The following is a 20,127-nucleotide window of genomic DNA, read 5'->3' on the forward strand; positions in this document are numbered from 1 at the left end:
AATCCACTTGGAGAAAGAGGGTTATTTGCCATAGAGGGTTCCTGTTTTCTTTTCATTCTCATCAGTCTCTCCCCTTGCATCACCAAGGGTTACATCTGCCGAAGGTGCTTTGGCCAAGAATAAAAATAAAAATAAAAACATCCACTCTACAAGTAATCAAACTCTGAACACTGAGGGTAAAAGCAAGTTTCAAATTTGTTAGAAAGATGCACAGCTACATTCAAATTGACTCATTAATGTGTTAGAACTTCTCTATTTTCTCTACTAAATGTTAGCTTCCAAACTGTAAATATTTGCTTGTAAGAGACTTTCTTTGATTTATAAAATGTAACTAAAGAGCAGGGGCCTTTAAACATATGAATGTTATTGTAAATAACAACATTACCTGCAGATCTACATTACTCCCAGTACTTAAAATGAGGTAGCAGAAAGCCTAAGAGAGTAAGGGTGTGTGAGAGGCAGAAATGTCTTCTAAATTACACGTGTAATAACCAGCAGGTGGGGAAGAAAGGACATAGACAGGGAAACGTGTATCTCATGTTATCTTTCCATTTCCTTCTTGGCTGAACATAACTTGCTACACATCCAGCGAGCGAAGCAGCTTATCCATAGCGTTCCTTCTGAGTGGTTTCAGGCACAGTATGATCTTCAAGCTGACATGAAAATCTCTTTCAATACAAGCAGTATGTGTGATCTGACAAGCATTTCTCCCACACTCCGAAAGCCTCCTGCCTTTTCTTTCCCTTTTGTACTCATGCCATTGTTAACAGAAGAGCTAGCAGCATCTAAGAATTTGGAATTACAATTTCTACCAACAGGTTCAAAGAGCTTTATTAAATTACTTTCAACATGACTGAAACAGCTAATGTGCTCATCCAGGAAACGGAGGCACAGAGTGGCAAAGTGACTTGCCCACAGTAGTCGAGAGAGTTAGTAGCAGAATTTGGGATTAGAATTCAGAGGGATCAGGCTCTTCATACTGTACTTAGGCTATGTCTACACTAGCATTTTTGTTGGTAAAACTTTTGTCAGCCAGGGGTGTGAAAAAACACACCCCGGACCAATGTAAGTTTCACTGAAAAGTGTGCTGGTGTGGACAGCACTATGTGGGTGGGAGATGCTCGCCTGCTGACATAGCTACTGCCGCTCTTTGGGGGTGGTTCATTTATGCTGACGGGACCCCTTTCTCCAACTACATATTCTCATAAGACCATGGATCCATTCAAAGGATTACACTGAGAGAGAGAAAATTTCCTTTGAATGCATCAGTCCTTGTATCAGAATGTGCAGTAGGAGCAGGGATTTCTGACTTGTTTGTACGTATTGCAGATGCAAACCTGGTTCCCACACCTAATCTAATACATCAAAATAACCCCAGCCTGTAGAAAGGCATTTCAACAGCAGAGCTGTGTAAGGTCTGACTCTCTCTAAGTCCTGGAATCTGAAGCAGAATTTAGCATTGGTGGTGGTCAGTAATCTGTCCTCTCCTCTATTTCTTATATTTGATAGAAAAATCTCTACGATGATCTGTTAATATTTCAAGTTCAAGGTACAAAATAAACATCCCAGCTAATTAAACCAAGGGAAATTATGCACTGTGTTCTGCTAGGAGCACAAAATCACCCCAAGGACTTGTCAGCGCTTCCACTCCTAGCCCACTTTCCCGGACAGAAGAAGAAATCTGGAAGATTGATAAGCGCCTTTTTGTTTGCCCAGTCATGGCTAAGTGGCATTCTGCATGTCTGACTCTCTACAGGAAAGTACACGACTAACCCTATGTCTGCTTGATTTTATTTCACCCTGCTGTCCTGCCACCACAATGCCTTGCAGCACAAGTTCTGTCAGTGTCTGTACCAAACTCCTTATAAATCTGTTTATTATACATACATGCATGCATGCCCATGATAAATACATGTTATTTCCATTTGCATTGTGAATCTACCAAATTTCTCTAGGAGTAAGTGCAATAAAACAAAACACTAATGATCTAAATTTGTGTGTTCAAAAAACCCTCTGTGATGGATACACTAGGACAGGGGTGGGCAAACCTTTTGGCCCAAGGGCCGCATTGGGGTTCTGAAACTGTACGGAGGGCCGGGTAGGGAAGGCTGTGCCCCGCAAACAGCCTGGCCCCCACTCCCTATCCGCCCCTCCCACTTCCCACCTCCTGACTGCCCCCCTCAGAACTCCCGACCCATCCAACCCCCTCTGCTCCTTGTCCCCTGACAATCCCCTTCTGGGACCCCCCAACACTAACTGCCCCGCCCGGGGACTCCACCCCCTATCCAACACCCCCTGCTCCCTGTCTGCACCAACCCCTATCCACATCCCTGCCCCCTGACAGCCCCCCAGGACTCCCACGCCTATCCAACAGCCCCTGACCGCCCCCCGCATCCTCCGCCCCATCCAACTGCCCCCTGCTCCCTGTCCCCTGACTGCCTCCCAGAAACCCGTGATCGTTATCCAACCCCCCTGCTCCCTGCCCCCTTACCATGCCGTTCAGAGCACCAGGACTGGCAGCCACGCCACCGCCAGCCATGCCACCGCACAGTCTAGAGCACCAGGGCAGGCCAGTTGCTCTTGCAGCCGCGCTGCCTGGCAGGAGCTTACAGCCCCACCGCCCAGAGCGCTGGCAGCATGGCGGGCTGAGGCTGTGTGGGAGGGGAGACAACGGGGGAGGGGCCGGAGCTAGCCTCTCCAGCCAGTAGCTCAAGGGCTAGGCAAGAGGGTCCCATGGGCTGAATGTGGCCCATGGGCCACAGTTTGCCCAGCTCTGCCCTAGGACCTTGTCTACTCAACCCCCACTCCTCAAAAAGAGCCTGAGGAAGAAATTCAGCTCTGTGTAAAGGACCAGCACAAATCCTATGCAGCTTAAGTCTTCAAAACAGGGCTTAAGTGGTGCTTAGGACTTGTGTTGGCCCTTGCCCAGGACTGAATTTACTCGAGTGAACAGACAGGCCTTGCAATGTGCCTGAAGATCAAACCCAGGCTCTGTTAGTGTGAGATAAGAAGTTAATTCTAGAGTCAGGTCTCTTCCACTGACAAACGACACCTATAGAAGTAACTCTGCCAATAAAATCTAGGGACAGTCAAGTAGAAACCCCGATGATCTCAGCCGAGGAATGACACCATCTGTAAACTACACAAGACTCAAACTGTAAAGGGCTTTACAGGTCAAAAATCAACATCTTGAATTGGACCTGGCAGTGAATTAGAAGCCAGTGCAAATTCTGCATCATGGTATAATGTGATCTCTATAATGAAATATTACTGAGTAAATAGTGGGCAACAGCTTTCTGCACCAACTTGTTTCCTAGTTGTCTTCTCTGCTGCAGCCCTGTCCAGATGAAGTGCACTGCAATACTCCAATCTGGAGGTGACCAAAGCCTGGACAAAGGTTGCAAGACGGCATGCAAAGGGAACAATCACAATCTCTTTACTAAGTGAAGATGAAAAAAGCAACTCTTGGCTATTGCTACTATACAGACATCCAGAAACAAAACAACCAACATTGTGAACCTGAGTTATCAAAAAAGACAAACCTCAAATGGGCTGATAATCACTGGTGCCATTTCCTCTGGTGCTCTCTCTCTCAACCACCAGCATGACTTCAATCTCATTCAGATTGAAGCCTCAGCCAGCTAGCTGTCTCCATGTCCTGCTTTCAGCTAGACATTGGGAAAACTGAGTGAATGAGTCATCAGTCTGACAACACAGACGCAGAGTGGAGCATCAACAGCATGCTGATAACTCTCCAACCCAAACTTCTCACTGTCTTCCTGAGCTGACTCACATGCACCGAACAGAGGGGAGAGTGAAGCCCACAAGATGGATGAACAGTGGTCCAGTGCTACCCCTTGGATCTCCAAGAGAGAGAAAACAATGAAGCCACTCATGTATAACTCCTACCTCTCTCTGCCCAGGTTTGCAAGTGGGTCAACGAAAGCTCAAGATCAAGTTTATCGAAGGCTGCTGTCAGATCTAAAAAGAATCAGCACAGACACCTGATCTGTGTCCATCGCCGGAGGCAGATGGTCAGCTAATGAAACCAGCACAGCCTGTGCGTCCAACCCAAGGGCAAAGCTCAGGGTGTAAAGGATCAGGGGTGCCAGAGCTGCCTTGCTGCAACCTTCTGAATAATCTTTCCAGCTCAAAGCAACTGGGCAATAACTGGTAAGGAGCATGTGATTTATGAACTAGGTACTACAAGACCTGGTGGTATAGGGTTTAGTAGGACAGTAGAACCGAAGCACTGTGGTTCTTTGCTGTAGTTTGGTTGAACAAGTCTATTTTCAAGAAAATGTTATGGTTCCCCACGTTAGTTTAGCTGTCTGGGAGTGTTTGCAAGAGAAAACACTCCCCTCCCCGCCTTACTTTAAATGAGGAGGAATGAGAAAGAGACATGGCCTCAGAGGAAGTGGACTAAAAACATAGTCCAGATATTAATTCTGAATGAAAACAGTTTGCCAGTGATGTAATAATGCTAATCTTTTTTCCAGTGCTGTGTTGTAGTCATGTTGGTCCCAGGACATTACCTCACCCACCTTCGGTCTCTCTAATATCTCTTATTGGACCCAACTCCTCATGGTGAAAGAGACAAGCTTTCAACTTACACTGAAGAGCTCTGTGTAAGCTCGAAAGCTTGTCCCTCTCACAAACACAAGTTGGTCCAATAAAAGAGATTACCTCACCCACCTTGTCTCTCTAATATTTTTTCCACTCTTTCTGATATCTGAAAGAGAAATTCCTCCAACAGATGCACATTAACGATTTATTCACAAGTTTCAGACACCTCAGGCATTAATCATAAGCCTCAGAAGGCAGGAAAAAAATCTCCATAAATTGAAGACTTTTTAAACCTCTTAAACTGGCATAAAGGAAAAGTAAATCAAATTATGGCACTCTCGTGAAGGAAAGAGAGAGACTATAAATATTTGAGAAATAAATTAATGGGGGAAAACCACTAGGGAAGAGAGAGAGCATAGCTCTGTTACAACATGGCACCAGCTGCCAAGGGGATGCGATGGGAAAGTAGCACTCAGAACCAGCTATGAGTAATGCTTTCTTTGAAAACTGAGCCTCTTTTAGCAGAAAAGATGTGTGCTACATGCAAAGTTGGGTAAAATGCCAGTGACCTATATTTTTGTGTCTCCAGCTCGTTCAGTTTGGAGCCAGTTGCTCCTAGGTCAGCTCACCTATGGGAATAAGAAATACTTTTGCTGCAGGAGTTTATGCTTCCTGTCACGATTCTGTATAAAACTGTTGCTTCTTGCTTTTAGCAGGAACTGTCGCCCTTTTTAGACAGAAATTTCACCACTGTGTTAACTGACTGAGATGTTACAAAGCTTGAAAGCACAGGGTAGAAGTGTTAGACACAAATTACGACTTCGTAAAATGGGGTGAGTGTTTGCTAGTCTTAGGTCAATTCTCAAACTACGGCTCAGAGAATCAGTGGTCCGTGGACTCCCTCCTTATTGGTCTGCACAGTAAAACATATAAAGAAGCAAGAAGTAGGAGATTAGGATGTTGGGAGAGTAGGTGGGTCCAGGAGAGGATTTCTTTTTAAATTAACAGATCCACAGAATGGAAAAGTTAAAGAACGATTTGCATAGGTAAAAGCTGTTCCATATAGTTGCAAGCTCACATTTCCATGTTGCTAACCCCACAGTGTTTTCCTTTATGCAACCCGAAAAGCAGCTATTGCGTAACATCAATACCAAAACGAGGTTCTAAGGAGCTGCATTTTATTCAGAAGTATGTTGGTTTTAGACTAAATCTTAAGAAAATATTTTGAAACTCATGTTACTATCTATTCATACAAACAAAACCTCATTAAAAGACAGTTATTAAAGTTACAGTGGAAAGAAACTCTAAAGTCAGAAATTTCCAGACTTAAGGTTGCCCACTTGCAACCTGTGCTTGAGTAAAAATGACAGGAGTTTGCAACCTCATGTTAGTTTTGTGACTCTCAAAACAATGGGAGAAATTGACACAGCTTGAACCTGCAAAGTTTGTCCACACCAGTTGCAATTTTATTTTGTGATAATAGCTTGAGTGACTTAAAACTGTTGGAGGTGTATTTAACCAACAGTTGGAAGAACTCTGGGACAGGGATTTGAGGTGCCAGTCATACTTCCATCTTGAGCTTTGCAGAGATACTAATAAAGCACAGTAGGTATCTACTGACAACACACTATGTCCAGTGAGTGTATATGAAGCCTCATTGCTTTAGTCACTGAAAATTGGGCTGTACAAAGCACCAGAGAATGGTAGTATAGGCAGTTGTGTTTATAGAGGGGATAGACAGGAGATCTTTTCCATCTCTAATTTCTGTTTCTCTGCTTGAACCTGGGGAGATAATGCAAATAGTACAAATGGGTACTATGCGGTCTCCGTGGCTTAGTGTGTGACCTTTTATATTTGGTTAATAAATACTCTCTCAGATCTCCTAAGTGTCTTTCCATGTTTGTCCAGGAACTAGGGAGAGGAGAAGGATCCAAAATTAAATTTCTGCACTAAAAGAAGAATTTGTTTTTGACACATCTCCTCCAAGGATGGACTAGCTGAGCAGGGTACGCCCAGGAAGAGTTGTACTGAAAACGAGTTTGCACGACAGTCAATTCATGCATAAGCACTCCAACACAAACGTAGTCACACAAGAACAAGAAGATACAAATCTTCAGGAAATCTCTACAGGAAATACTATGAAAATGTCCACGCAAAGGGGAATGTATCTGGTATACTGTCAGTGAAGAGAAACACATGTTTTGCCTGAAAGAGGAGAGCAAACAGCTTGTACAATGGACTCCGAGCAACAATCCATCCTACAGAACATTTTCACTCACATATTATACAGCAAGGCCAAAAAGCATTGGTGTCACCTTCTAGTGTAAAGCAGTGCTCTCATTTCCTGCAAGGTTTACTTAATGCATCCTTAGAGATAAACAAATAAAAATGTCACCACCATTATAGTAAACCTCTGAGATTCATATGAAAACAGTCACTTAGATGTCAACACAGATGTTTACTAAACTGCACTCTCCTGCAAAACATCCAGGTGCAAGGGGTAAGCAGAGCCTGATAACCTTATCTCAGCCTGTATCTGCTAGGCAGAGAACTGGGGCAGGAGGGTTGTGGGTGGATAGCTCAGGATTCTTTTGTGGGGGACAGGAGAGGATGACTCTGTAGCTTGAAGGGCACAGGGAGACTGGGTTGGACCAAAGCAGCTGATGAAGGGCTGATTTTACAGCTGGGTTCAATGCTACCATTGCGATAGGTGCCTGAACTATATGAGAGAGATTGATGCAGAGTTGGGGAGAGTGGGTGTTTGGAGTTAAAAACCACATCAGACTGCAGGAGAGACGCTTGTGGATTCACAATTGCTGCTGATCAAGTTACCCCAAATGCAGTATATTGATGGACCAATGTGCACCTGAAGATCTTTTGATGTGCAAGAGGAGAGTCAAGCTGGGAGGCTTGTAGTGACAGGAAGGCCTGCATTTGCCACTCAGCTCTCACATAGATAAATCAGTGGCACAGCAGATGGCATATGCCAGTGAGGAGGCATTCCCTAGGAACTTCTGCCATCACTCTGACTGCTGGAAGCTACAACTAGTCCAGAGGGTAGAGAGTAAGCTGCAGAGTGCCTTCAGATTGCCACCCAATATCAGTCTTTAATGGGCACAATGAGTTAAGAGAGGCTTTGGTTTATTACCGATGTCAGATGGATTTACTTAAGCTGTTTGAGCCATTCAAACGGTTATTAGCACTGAACGCACAAAAATAGTCTCTCATTCTAAAATTCTTTACCTTCAGACTGTTGTAGGCTAGATCTGTATCACGGTCTGAATCCATTTCATTCTTCGTTTCAATTACCTGGATGGATTAAAAGACAAACAGATATTTGACAGCTGGCTAGAGAAGCTGATAAATAGGCCGGTTTTCCAACTCGGGCAATCTGACTTTGACTGCAGTTCTGCGTCACCTCCAGTATTTGTTGTTGGCTGGGGTTAAAGTGGCACCAAAGAAAGCAACTACCCTAAATTGTGTATTGTAAACAGACATTAGGTTAAGTGCAAGGGCCAAGGAGGAATAGAATAGGGGAAAATGTACAGAGAAAAAGAAAAGAAGTGTAACCCCTCTTCCTTTCCCCCATGCCAAGACTGTATTCAAACTAAGACCTTGTCTACACTAGAACTTACGTCGCACAGGGGCATGAACAATCCACAGCCCGGAGTGACGTAAGTTATACTGACCTAAGTACCGGTGTAGACAGCACTGCATCGGCAGGAGAGCCTCTTGTGGGAAGTAGTTAAGTCAATAGGAGAGCTCTCTTCACTAGAAGCCCTACAGCAGCACAGTTGCATCGGTGCAGCACTTCTAAGGTAGATGCCGCCTCCGTGCCTGAGGGCTGGGATCCAATTTATGTCTGAAGGTTCATCACTTTTTTGGGTGCTATATAAATAATATCAAAAGATGTTTTAAAAAAAAGGAAAATGATGGAATGTAGATTTGATACTGGCATCTTCCCCAACTTCTTTTGGAGCTTTCCCCAAAAACTTACTACTAGCAAATGAGATAGTGCTTAAATCCATTGCATTATGTAAGTCTTGCTGTAAGTAAAGTACAATTCTTGTAGCTCAGAGACACATGAAACTGAAACCAAAACCATATTTTACAGCGAAAATGATGGTTTCGGCTCATTTCCCCACAGGGCTCTGCCAGATGGCCCAATACATCAGGCTCAAGAACACAACAAGTGGCTTGAAGCAAACATATGTAATGTTTAAACTTACATTACATTAGAAAATACCATGCATGGGGGACCTAATGTTATTTCTTTAAATTCATCTCAAGGTCAATTGAAGGTGATGGAACAGAATAGTTCTCAACTCTGTCCTGGCTCTGACTTTATCAACTTCCACTCTCCTGCCTTTCCACGAAGGGAAGAGGTAGCACTGAAATGCAATTCCTTACAGGCACATGTGGCCACTGTTCTGTGATTAACAAGTAACGAGGGGTACGTGTACATTGCAAAGAAAAATTCACAGGGCCAAGTCTCAGAGTCCGGGTCAAGAGGCTCGGGCTCGCGCTATGGGGCTAAAAATAGCAGTGTAGACATTCAGGCTCGGGGGGCAGCCTTGGCTCTGAGTCCCTCCCTCATAAGGTTTCAGAGCCTGGGCCCTAGTTTGAAGCAGAGCGTTTACATGCTGTTTTTAGCTCTCAGCCCAAGCCCTGAGAGTCAATTGACCCAGGCTCTGAGATGTAGCACCACAGGGTTTTCTTTGCAGTGGAGACATACCGAAGTCTTTATTTTACAAAGACTCAGGTGATAATGATATTTCTTTTTTAAATTACTCCTCCTCCTCCCACTCCAGAACAGCCAGAGTTGCTCATACAGAGGAGTAGGCCCAATAACCCTCAACTCTGTGAAATGCACAAGGAGTACCGGCCCTGGAGGTCCAAGTGCAACAAGCAGACGTAGGGTGAAGCGGCTACCAACCACAATACACTCAGACACTATAACTTTCTGTCAAGCCAGCAGAGCCTAAAAAAGAAGCAGGGGCTAAGGTTTCTCAGGCGGCTTGGCTTCTTTGAGGGATCTCAACTGGAGAAAATGTCTGCTGCTGAAAGGACAGGATCTAAAGCTGCTGAGTGGTTCCCTATAACCACTACCTAGCTAACCCTTACTCGGCCCTGACGAAAGTACCAGCAGGTCAGCAGTGCCCAAAACTCTTGGTTTTTTCTGTTCTCCTCCTTCCCCAGCTCTGTTCCCATGCAACATCAAACTGCTCTCTCATCAAAGGAAGCAACTGCCACCAAAACCAGTGTGATCAACTCCCAGAAATGAACTCATCAGTTCATTCCTAGCACCAAAATTCATCATTGAATCACTGACTGTTTTTGTGCACTGAGCCTGTTCAATGGAGAAATCCCCATATCCAGTTGGGATCACGAAGATCTGCAATTCCTGTACATTTGATTCCATGAATGGATGGGGCAGGCTTCATCTGGGTCAAAACATGGGCTGAGAGGAAGATACAAGAGAAGCCCATTTTCCTATGCCTATCATCCTATGCATACATTGTAGATATATGAGAGGTGACAAAGTTCTGGAGACTGGGACATAACAGGTAACAACACTGATATCCAGAAATGTCATATTCTGCTGGTTGTTTTCCAGAGAGGTTGAGGGACTTTGAATATATTTCAAAACCAAACATTTCCATCAAGGAGCAGATACACCAGTGGCTGAGCTTGCTACCTCTGTAGTGCTACCATGGAATTAAAATTTAAATGCAAAAAGAAGCACCGAAGAACTGGCAGCACTGACAGAAATGCTATTTTTGACTTTCCCTTTTCTTCTGTCGAGCAGTGAGGAACAGTGACAGCTTGACTCAAATCACATCAAGTCCAAACTGAAAACTGATCTGGAATTAGTCATGCCACAGAGCAGGACTGGGCCTGAGGGGTGAACCTTGATAAGAACCCTATTCTTGGAAATATAGTTAGAAATGGACAGAACTATGAATTCTTCAGAACCTTGACCAGTTGGAATGAACCCTACTAAAAACATATGGGGAGGTTTTAGGGGGGTAAAATGTCCAGGGTTTTGGCTCATTTGTAGTTAACTCCTTGAGAGAGACAGGTCAGCTTCAGAAAGATTTAAAAATATGAGGGGAACAATTTATGGCATACTGGCAGGAACCTTGTTTTTTAAGCCTCTATCAATGCATGGAGATCATTAGTTAAAAGCAGTTGTGCATCTCCTATGATACATTCCTGCAGTCACCAGATGGAATAATTTTATTGACGGTCAATAGGAGTATCTGGTTGCAGTGAATTAGAGATGATTGATAGCACTTTAGTTGACTTTGCCACTGCTTTTATAAATGGACACATGGATCTCCTGCTTAAGAGAAATAACTGAAATGGATACCTGAAAAACATGCATTAAAACAGATAAAAAATAACTTTTTTATGAAACCAAGAACTGTAATAACTAGACATTTCATATTCAGCTTCTGTTGCCAAACACGGTGTACTGTACTATGAGCTGTATAATGTATTGTTGTATATATCTTCTCATAGAAAGAACCACTATAATTCAAACAAAAATACCACCTATCATAATGGGCTCTGAAACAGCTAATTCACAGAGGTTACCTCTGCCGAAGAAAGGGAAAATACACAGGTTGCCATGAAAAGTTGACCTACATTAACAGTTATCGCAGCAGTATTTGTGAAAACACAGCTATTCTCTATCAGAAGGACAAACTGCCGTCTCAGATACCACTGACCTTTTAGATGACTGTACTAATAAGGCCCAACATATAGGAAGCTATTTTGTTTTGTAAAGCAACTCAGGCATTCTGCACAATCATGTGGAGGAATAAACTCTGCTACTGACTATACCTCTATTGCTGTTTTGCAGTTTTTTATCTGAGAACTGGCCTACACTTAAAAATTAGATCAATGTAGCTAAGTTGCTCAGGGCTGCAAAAATTTCTGGCCCCAAGTTCTGTACTTAGGTTGACCTAGCCCCCGGTGTAGATGCGGATAGGTTGACAGAAAAATTCTTCTTCTAGCTCTCTCGCCTCTTGGAGAGATAGATTAACATCACCAATGGAAAATTCCCCTTCTGTCAATGTGGGAAGCGTCTATGCTACATCACTACAGTGGCACAGCTGCAGTGCAGACATGCCCTTAGAGCTGGCAAGGGCTGTAATACTATATAACTATTACTGGACTCGGTTTTGAAAATATGGAGTTATAAAATATGCAGTTTGGGACACAGGCCTACCTTGTGTCTGTAGAATGCCTACCACACTTGAGGGGACTATGGTCAACATTTCCCCATTTTCATTCCTAAAGTTGAACTCCTAAATCCACAAACAGGCACATAAATAAATAGTCTGGTTTCCAAAGGTGCTGAGTATTGAAACCAACAAGAATGAAGGGCACTTAGCACTTTGAAAATCAAGTCACTTACTTATGTGACTTCATATACATTTAGATGCCTGGCTTCAGGTATCCATGTTTGAAAACACTGGCCCATGTTAGTAACAAGAACAGAGTGTTACGGTCTCATGTTTGTAAGACTCATACATGTATGAATAGACAGTGCCTTGATTTGCCTTCTATTATTCAGGCTGCCTTTTCACTTGCTGGTCTCAGATATTAAAACGGAGTTCACAGCTAAAATTTCCCATAGGCATAGTAAACAGGATCAATGGTATATTGGATTCATTACACTACAGGCCAACAGCCATTGCAGGGTCAATTGTCTCTGTGGTGGGATAAATCATTTAAACATTGATTTTACATTTCATTGATTTCATAGCCATTGCTCATGTGGAGGAGGTTGGCAATAAAATCAAATGACATTGTTACTCATGGTTGAATAGAGTGATGTATATATTTAGAGAGAATGAATTACTTTGCTGGGTCGACTTTATATTCTATGAGGAAATGGATGTATCTGACAGTACAGGCACCCACCTGTTCTAGGAGATGAAATGACTCAGGCAGGCTAAGCTAGCAGAGGTGTGTGAGGCTCTTCTCTCTGGGTATTTGTCCCTTTGAACCTCTAAATTAGTCTCTGATTAGGTTAAACTTTTAGGAAAGAACTTTCCTCCTTTTCGCTCAGGGTGGCATCGAGGCAGGATATGAGTCCTTTTGTAGTTAGAGTGCGGAGATTACATTTAAGAAAGCTCATGAATACGCAGTAAAACTTCTGTTTATCTATTCAGATACATTCCAATTCCTCCAAGACTGATCATATTTTTGAACCTCTTAGCTCTTACATCGTATCTCGGGGAAATGCAAAATCCGAGATGGATCATGAGTGGCGGATGTGTGTCTGAGTAGTCTAAACATCATGTTCTAGAGAGGAAAGATGGTCCATTGGTTTGGGTGTTAGCCTGGGACTTGGGGGAGCCGGGTTCATTTCCCTGCTCCACCAAAGAAATCCTGTTTGACCTCGAGCAAGTCATTTAGCCTCAGCTCTTCATCTGTAAAATGGGGATACTACACTTCACTTCTTCACTGAGGTGTTGTGTAGATGAACACATTAAAGATTGTGAGGCTCTCAGATACTATGATAATATGGCCTCTGACATCTACAAGACAGACAGGTGTTCTAAATTCTTTGAATCTTTAGAACCACTGGTTTCAATGCTGACAAAGTTAATTCATCTCTTTACCTGCTGAGACAGATAAATGGAATACCACACTTCACTGTTATTGGATGATATCTTAAACTGGGCATGGACAACAAAAGTATTTTCATAAGAATAGGAATTGCCCAGGTGCTATTAGCTAAAAATTTCACCTTGCTCACTACTGTAAATAGTGTTGGGAAACTGTAACCTACATAGATGCTTGCCCACCATTTGGGAAGTGGCTGCCTGGCCTCCATCCTCTACCTCAGAATAGGCTGCATTTCAGTGCTTCTGTATGCGTTGTACAATCCTTTATGATGAAAGCTGCTAGGTAGCATCCAGTATCGTGATTGGGAATTATACATGTTAGGGTTGGAAAGGATAATTTGGTCATCCAGTACAGTTTCCTGTAAGAGGATTATTCATATATATCTATGCAGCCACTCTCAACCCAAACACTTCTAATGAGTTTGTCATAAACCATCTCACCAGGCAAAACCGTTCTACTGGCTGATTGTCCTTAACTGCCAGAAAGGTTTTTCTCCTCATTTCCAAGATCAATTTGGCCTTTCTTAACTGAAGGCCATTGCACCCAAATCTTAAATCACACACTGTTTGCCGTAAGGCACTCAAGGAAAGTCAATTAGGATATGAAATTTAATATTAAAATCAATAAAAGGGCATCTTTTACCTGGGATTTCTTTTTCTCCAGCTGGGTTTGCAGTTTCTTTCTCTCCTGTTCAAGCTCCCTCACTCGCTTTTGTAGCTTCAGGAAAAGAGTCATATCCATGGCTGCTTTATCCAAACCAACATCCTACATGGGGGAGAGAGAGAGAGAGAAATTTTATCAGCCCAAAAACATTAGTGAATAGAGCTGGGGGAATAACTAATTTTTTGGTTCACTGGCAACTTCAAAAAAAATTTTTTTTTAAATTGTTTTGGGTCTGACCAAAACTAAAACTTTCAGAAGTTTTGGTGAACTGAGAAGTCAAAACAAAAATTTAGTTTGGGGCCAAACAAAAATCTTAAACAAAAACTGTTTGTTTCAATTTTGAGCTTTTAAAATTTTTTTTTTGAACAAGAAAACTTCTAAATGAAAATTAATTTTAAACCAAAAAAATAACAGTGCTTAATTTCCCTCCCGAAAGACTTGGATACCCACTAGCCCCACAACAATTTGGCAAAACTGACATGTATTCGCAAAACATTTTGTTGCCACTAAATCTGTATTTTTCTCTGAAAAAAGTTTCTCCCAGCTAAAGTACTGAATGCTCCACTCAGTAACAATATGTGGGCTACACACTTCTCTATACGTTCACATCATCTTCAAATACTTAAAACAAGAGTTTAAAGAAGTTTCCACATTTTGAAAGACCAATATTAATATTTAATATTAAAGGCACACATTATGTTTCCAATCATAAATAGGTTATAAAGAGTTAATGAATGGTTAATGGGCATTTTAATTAATTAATCAATTGTTATATAGTTCATAGAGTCAATATGTTGCTTATAGCCATGGCTTATCACCATCTATAAAACTCTCTACTGATTGGCTTAAAATCATCTGTGAGACATACTAGTGTATGTAACAGACTTAAAACATACATTAATCTTTTATTAACACTTCATACATTACTCGTAAATGGAGCTTTAATACTGAGGTGTGACCAACATTGAGGTTTTGGTATAGTCTAGAGGCCCCAATCCATTGTACTTACATAGTGGAGGCTTTCATCAGTGGTTCTCATAAGGCTTGACAGATATTAAAAAGCTTCATGACAGCCAGGTGAGGTAGATAATTTACGGGTTTATACAGATGGGGAAGCTGCAGCATGGAGTGATGAAGTGACTTGCTCAAAGTCACAGACTAGAAAATGGAACCCAAAGCATCCCAGGCCTTTATTCTAGCAAAGACTCTATTTTACACTCCATCTTAAATAGGACGTGTACTCTTTATATAAACTGGTCTATGCCACTGTTAGCAAGGAGTAAGCAAAATATACTTCCCCTTCCTCTAAGTCAGATATTTAACTACGACATTTCCTTCTATACTGAGATATTTGAAATTGGTTTTTTTTCGAGAGGATGCGTTGGCTAGCAAGGATTTGCAAAAAACAAAGAAAGAAAACTGTTCTTTCGGAGGTTTATAATGTAATTTGGTATCCTTTAGAATGAAAGATGCTATAGAAATGTAACTTTACAATCAGTATTGATAGTCAGTCATAATAATGTTTAATGTTTTGTGTGTGTTTCCGTATTTGCCAAGATGCACACTACACATCAATTCATTATGTTTAAACGGTGTTTAAGGGCCTGATCCTGCACTGAGTTCTTAGTAGTGCTCTATGCAGGATCAGGGCCTTCAGATTCCCTCTCAGACAATTAACAAGAATCATTCATAGCATGAAAAAAAGGAGCAATTCTAACTGGTCACATTTCATACTCAAAGCTGTACTCTTCTCTACGGGCTCCGTTTAGAAGGAGTCACATATCAATTATTCCCTCTTGACTAGCCAGAATCATACACAGACTCTTAGTCTGTCTGATTTATGGTACCTCCACTTGTTGTATTGCATCCTCAGTGTCTCCTATCTCAGATGTAGAGACTGATGGACAATTGGAATCAGACTCTAGACTGCTCTGGTTAGATGGGTTCCTTCTGTGTCCTGGGGACTGCTGTCCAAAAAAAAAAAAAAAAAAAAGATAATAGGAGTGATTTAGTAGAAAAGATACTGTACTAAGGATTATGTAAACAAAGTGTTTGGGACAGGGACCTTCTCTATTAGGTGTTTTATAAATAATCATGTACACTTATGGCACTTTCTACTTAAAATAATGGATCCATATTATTCATCAAGTCAAAGCACTGTGTTCAAGACCGTACAAAACACAGAGGGACAGACAGCTGCTTACCCAAAGCTCTTACAGTCTAAGTAGCTGGACAAGACTATGCAGACACATAATATATCTGCTGGTCAAAAGAAGGATTCCTCATAAAGCGGTTTAGTTTAAAAAAACATTTTTCAATATTAAGATTACTGTCATAAGAGGGTCTACCTTTTGCTTGTACTTGGGCTTTGTTTTCTGTTTTTTGTGCACTAGTGTACATTACAACAGGGGGACATTTAATCAAAATGTAATTTAAAACAACAACACACAAACACACCTAACTCCATTCATATATATAAACAAACAACCACAACCAACAACTTTAGAAGTGTCTATGCACCAGACACCAATTTTCTCATGTATTTTTGGAAGCTACTTTACTGCATCCAAGCCTGGCTATCCACGATTTGTGACGTTTGGACACACACATCTGGGTTTGGAGCCTAATATTTATCACAATATCCTTATGGTTTTCTTTTAAGTGTTCAGCCTTTGAACTGGATGACAGCATCCCTTAATAACTAATTATCAATGAGGTTATTGCTAAAACTCTAGCAAGGCTGAATCTAAAACTTAGACTTTTATATTTACGGAGCTACAATGGTTTTCTTAGAATTGAGTATCTGTTTTACTGAAATAGAGGAAAGATAAACAGATTTTTGCCTTGCTGTTCTTAAGAAATCTGTAAATGCTTGACCAAGTGGCTACAGAAAACCATGCATTTCCAGAAGTTGTTGCTCTTGGTCTAATTTAAATGCATAACTTCCCTCTCAGAAATATCAACACAAATGAGTTCTATAATAACACTGTTGTCATCAAATGAACTCAGCTGCAATATCCAGTCACCAATAATGCACACAGGACATCAGAGGGCAGGGGTAATGTAAAAAGCCTCTTCCATTACCTTTATAATAGTCATCTCATCCCTCAAATTGTCATATCTCTGCTCCAGCCTTGAATACTCCTTTACCAGGTTCTGATAACGAGATCTCTCCTCTTCCAGCTCCTTCTTCATCAGGAGATTTTCCTTGACAGTGTTTTGGGCAAATTCATCTTTAAAAGATACATATTGAACTGTGATGTTCAGTTCTGAACTGATTTCTTACAGGCAACTGCAATATGACTCATAGCTGAACAAAATGCTCTCTGCTAAGAGGCTTTTTTGTAATCTTGCCCTCTTATTTAGTGAATACACTGTAACAAATCTATGGCTAGCTAGGAATTTTATGGTTGTCACCACACCGCGCAGAACAGCTATTTGGAACTTCAAGGATGCAGTTAGAATCGATCTCCAATACTCCTGCTCCAAAAGCAGAGGTCTCTACCAGTTGAGTAAAGAATAACCTCCTTTAGCTATTAGAAATGTGTCTGATGCACAAACAAGCAGCCTGATTCTAACCAATAGAAGCAGTGGTGCATACATATTAGCCATATTACTCTATTTATGCCTGATTTACCTATGTTGGATGTCAAGTGGGAAATCTATGCAATCATACTATTGCATACTGTTGGTGAAGACAAAGAGGTAATCAAACTAAAGGTGATGGGCGAGAGAGAAAGAATCCCTAATACAGAGCTCTGGTAGTGCAGGATTACTCTGTACAACGCAGTCTTTGCTATGTGTGCTTCCAGAAAACGTTAATCCTTTCTTACTGCACAGGATACCATGGGCACTTTAAAATAGTTAATTTTTATATGTGAATTTATTAATTTACAAGAACTCTTTTCTGAAACAAAATTAGTTTCCCCCCATTATCTGAAGAAAAAAATTAAAACGGGCAACAGCCAAATTACCATTTATTTTTATTTAGCCAAACATTAAATTAATATTTAAATAAGAAAAATAACTACACTATCGTTTCACAAGCTTTTACATAGTGGAAACATTCACTCACAGATAGGGAACATTCGTGGCAAGTGTCACTTTGCAAGGGATTATTGGCCTGCTCCTGAAATCAATGGCAGAAATCTGATGGACTTGAATAGTGTAGGATGGAACCTCGTAACAATAATCCTATGTTGGAAAGGAGATGGACTGGGTGACCTAATAGAACTTTCCATTTCTATAATAATCCTCAGAAAATAAGGGTTGGGTTTGTAAAAATGCTCCGGGTCAGCCTAGCTCTTCTCCGGTTCAATGGACGTGTTCTCATTTACTGCAATGGGAGCTGAGCGGAGACTCTCAGCAATTCATTCTTTCTTTTTTTTTTTTAATTTGAAATTTCATCCAAATTTCAAAATCTGAAAAATTCCAACCAGCTCTAATGTTTCTAATATTAATGCTATCTCAACATTAAGTATAGCCAGGCTAACAGATACCACTATACAGAGGGTAAATGGTCAGTTTATTCCCCTATTGCTTTGAGTACTAGGATCAAATCTCAGTCTGCTCTAAAGAGAGGTCAATATTTTCAAATATGGATGTGTCTAAAGTTAAATATTGACCAAGTAGTTCAGGTGCCTAAATAAATGGATTGATCTTCAAGAGTGCTGAGCACTCAGCAATTCCCATCTACTTCAACAGGAGATTCTGGGTGCTCAGCACTTGAAAAATCAAGTGTCTTGTTTAGGTGTCTAAATATGAACCTCGGAGCTTAATTTTTGAAAATCTAAGTCTTGGGACAGCTGGCAGTCAGTCAGGACTGAAGTGCATGAACAGAGGTCCATTGGGAAGCTTTCACAGAGCCCGGCACGCACTATGCCTAATTCTAGCTAGTGCCTGCCAAAAGGCACTCAAAAATTCACCTCCAATTGAAGCCAATATATTTTGCTATGTTTGCTTTTTATCCCCTTTATGTTGCATCAGTTATTACAATGATAGGTACATCATGAATGCAATAGATTAATTCGATATATCCACTTCCTGGGGTTGTGTATGATGCATGTGGAAAAAAAATCCTGTATCATAATGAAAGCTGAATAGAGTCTGATAATAAGCACAATACGTGCAAGGGTGGAATGTATTCCTTTTATGTCCTGGGACTTTCCTGGTTGTTTCCTCTGTAGTTCTCTCACAATCTAAATCTCTGCTTTAAAATTTCACTTCATTCTGTCACATTCAAGATGCCATTCGTCATTATCCAAATATTACTGTTCAAACATCTCTGCTTCTAGGCTCCCATCTGTCAGCATTAAAGGGCTGTCCCCCCATTACAGTCATCCTGATGAAATTCTAAGATGTAATTGAATGGAAAACCCCTTTAGGTACTATATTCCGTGTTTAATCCCTCCCTGATTAAATAAGGTTCATGTCTTGTCATTCCCTGGCAGTAGAGAGAGAACAGAACTGTCGAATAACAACAAACATTGTCAAAGAAATAAAGGATGCTGGCAGGATACGGGAGAAAGTAATTTTATGAAAAACAGCTTAATCCTCGGTTTATTGCAAGTGTTATGAAGCTATAAACCATTCTTCTTACCTTCAGACTGACACAGGATTCTGTTGTTAAGCTCCTCTTTTTCCTGTTTCAAAAGAGCATTCTCCTCTTCTAGGTCTGATACGCGCTAAGGAAGAAACAAGGCAAAGTAACACCTCTTGTAATTTAGGCCAGCTCAAGGTCAGGCTCTATTCAGGGGAATAAGTTTCACCCCAACCCCACACCCTGTTTTGTTTTGTTTTTTGGTTGGTTAGTTTTGTTTTGTTTTTTAAACTAAACAGGGTTTTTTTCTCCTTGCCATTTTGGAGCTATTCTCACTGCATCAGGTAAAAAAGATATTAACTGCAACTAAAGGGTAAATTGACCCCTAGACACTAGTGCTTACTGCAAAACCTTTTAATGCAAAAAAGGTCAAGTTGGCACATTGTATCTATTTCATTGAATAGGAACACAACACATACTAGTCACAGGACTAATCCAACAGTTGATTATGTCATCCAAATACTGAGAAGCCCATGCTCAAAATTAAGTAGATCTACACCTCTCTTAAAAATTACAACATTGACTTCGTTACAATATTCTGCAATTGCTCCTCCCACACAGTATCACCATTACATAGCAGAATTAAAACGCCAGACAAAACAGGCATCTGCTAGGTATAGATTTCTATGGCAGCGCAAACGCCATTTGCAGGT

At 41.2% G+C, this 20,127-nt stretch overlaps 1 protein-coding gene across 2 annotated transcripts in view; it reads right to left on the reverse strand.

Moving 5' to 3' along the window:
• The window catches only part of MYO5B (myosin VB), a 367,788-nt gene that overhangs the window by 45,442 nt on the left and 302,219 nt on the right, over positions 1 to 20,127 (reverse strand). For both annotated transcript variants that reach the window (XM_048851019.2, XM_048851021.2), the window contains exons 23-27: positions 19,475 to 19,559; positions 16,960 to 17,108; positions 15,723 to 15,842; positions 13,855 to 13,977; positions 7,810 to 7,875 (exon numbers count right to left, since the gene is read on the reverse strand). In XM_048851019.2, the coding sequence (XP_048706976.2) occupies positions 7,810 to 7,875; positions 13,855 to 13,977; positions 15,723 to 15,842; positions 16,960 to 17,108; positions 19,475 to 19,559 (543 nt within the window). The remainder of the gene's footprint in view (positions 1 to 7,809; positions 7,876 to 13,854; positions 13,978 to 15,722; positions 15,843 to 16,959; positions 17,109 to 19,474; positions 19,560 to 20,127) is intronic.

The sequence above is a fragment of the Caretta caretta genome, chromosome 5, assembly GCF_965140235.1.
Source record: "Caretta caretta isolate rCarCar2 chromosome 5, rCarCar1.hap1, whole genome shotgun sequence".
NCBI lineage: Eukaryota > Metazoa > Chordata > Testudines > Cheloniidae > Caretta > Caretta caretta.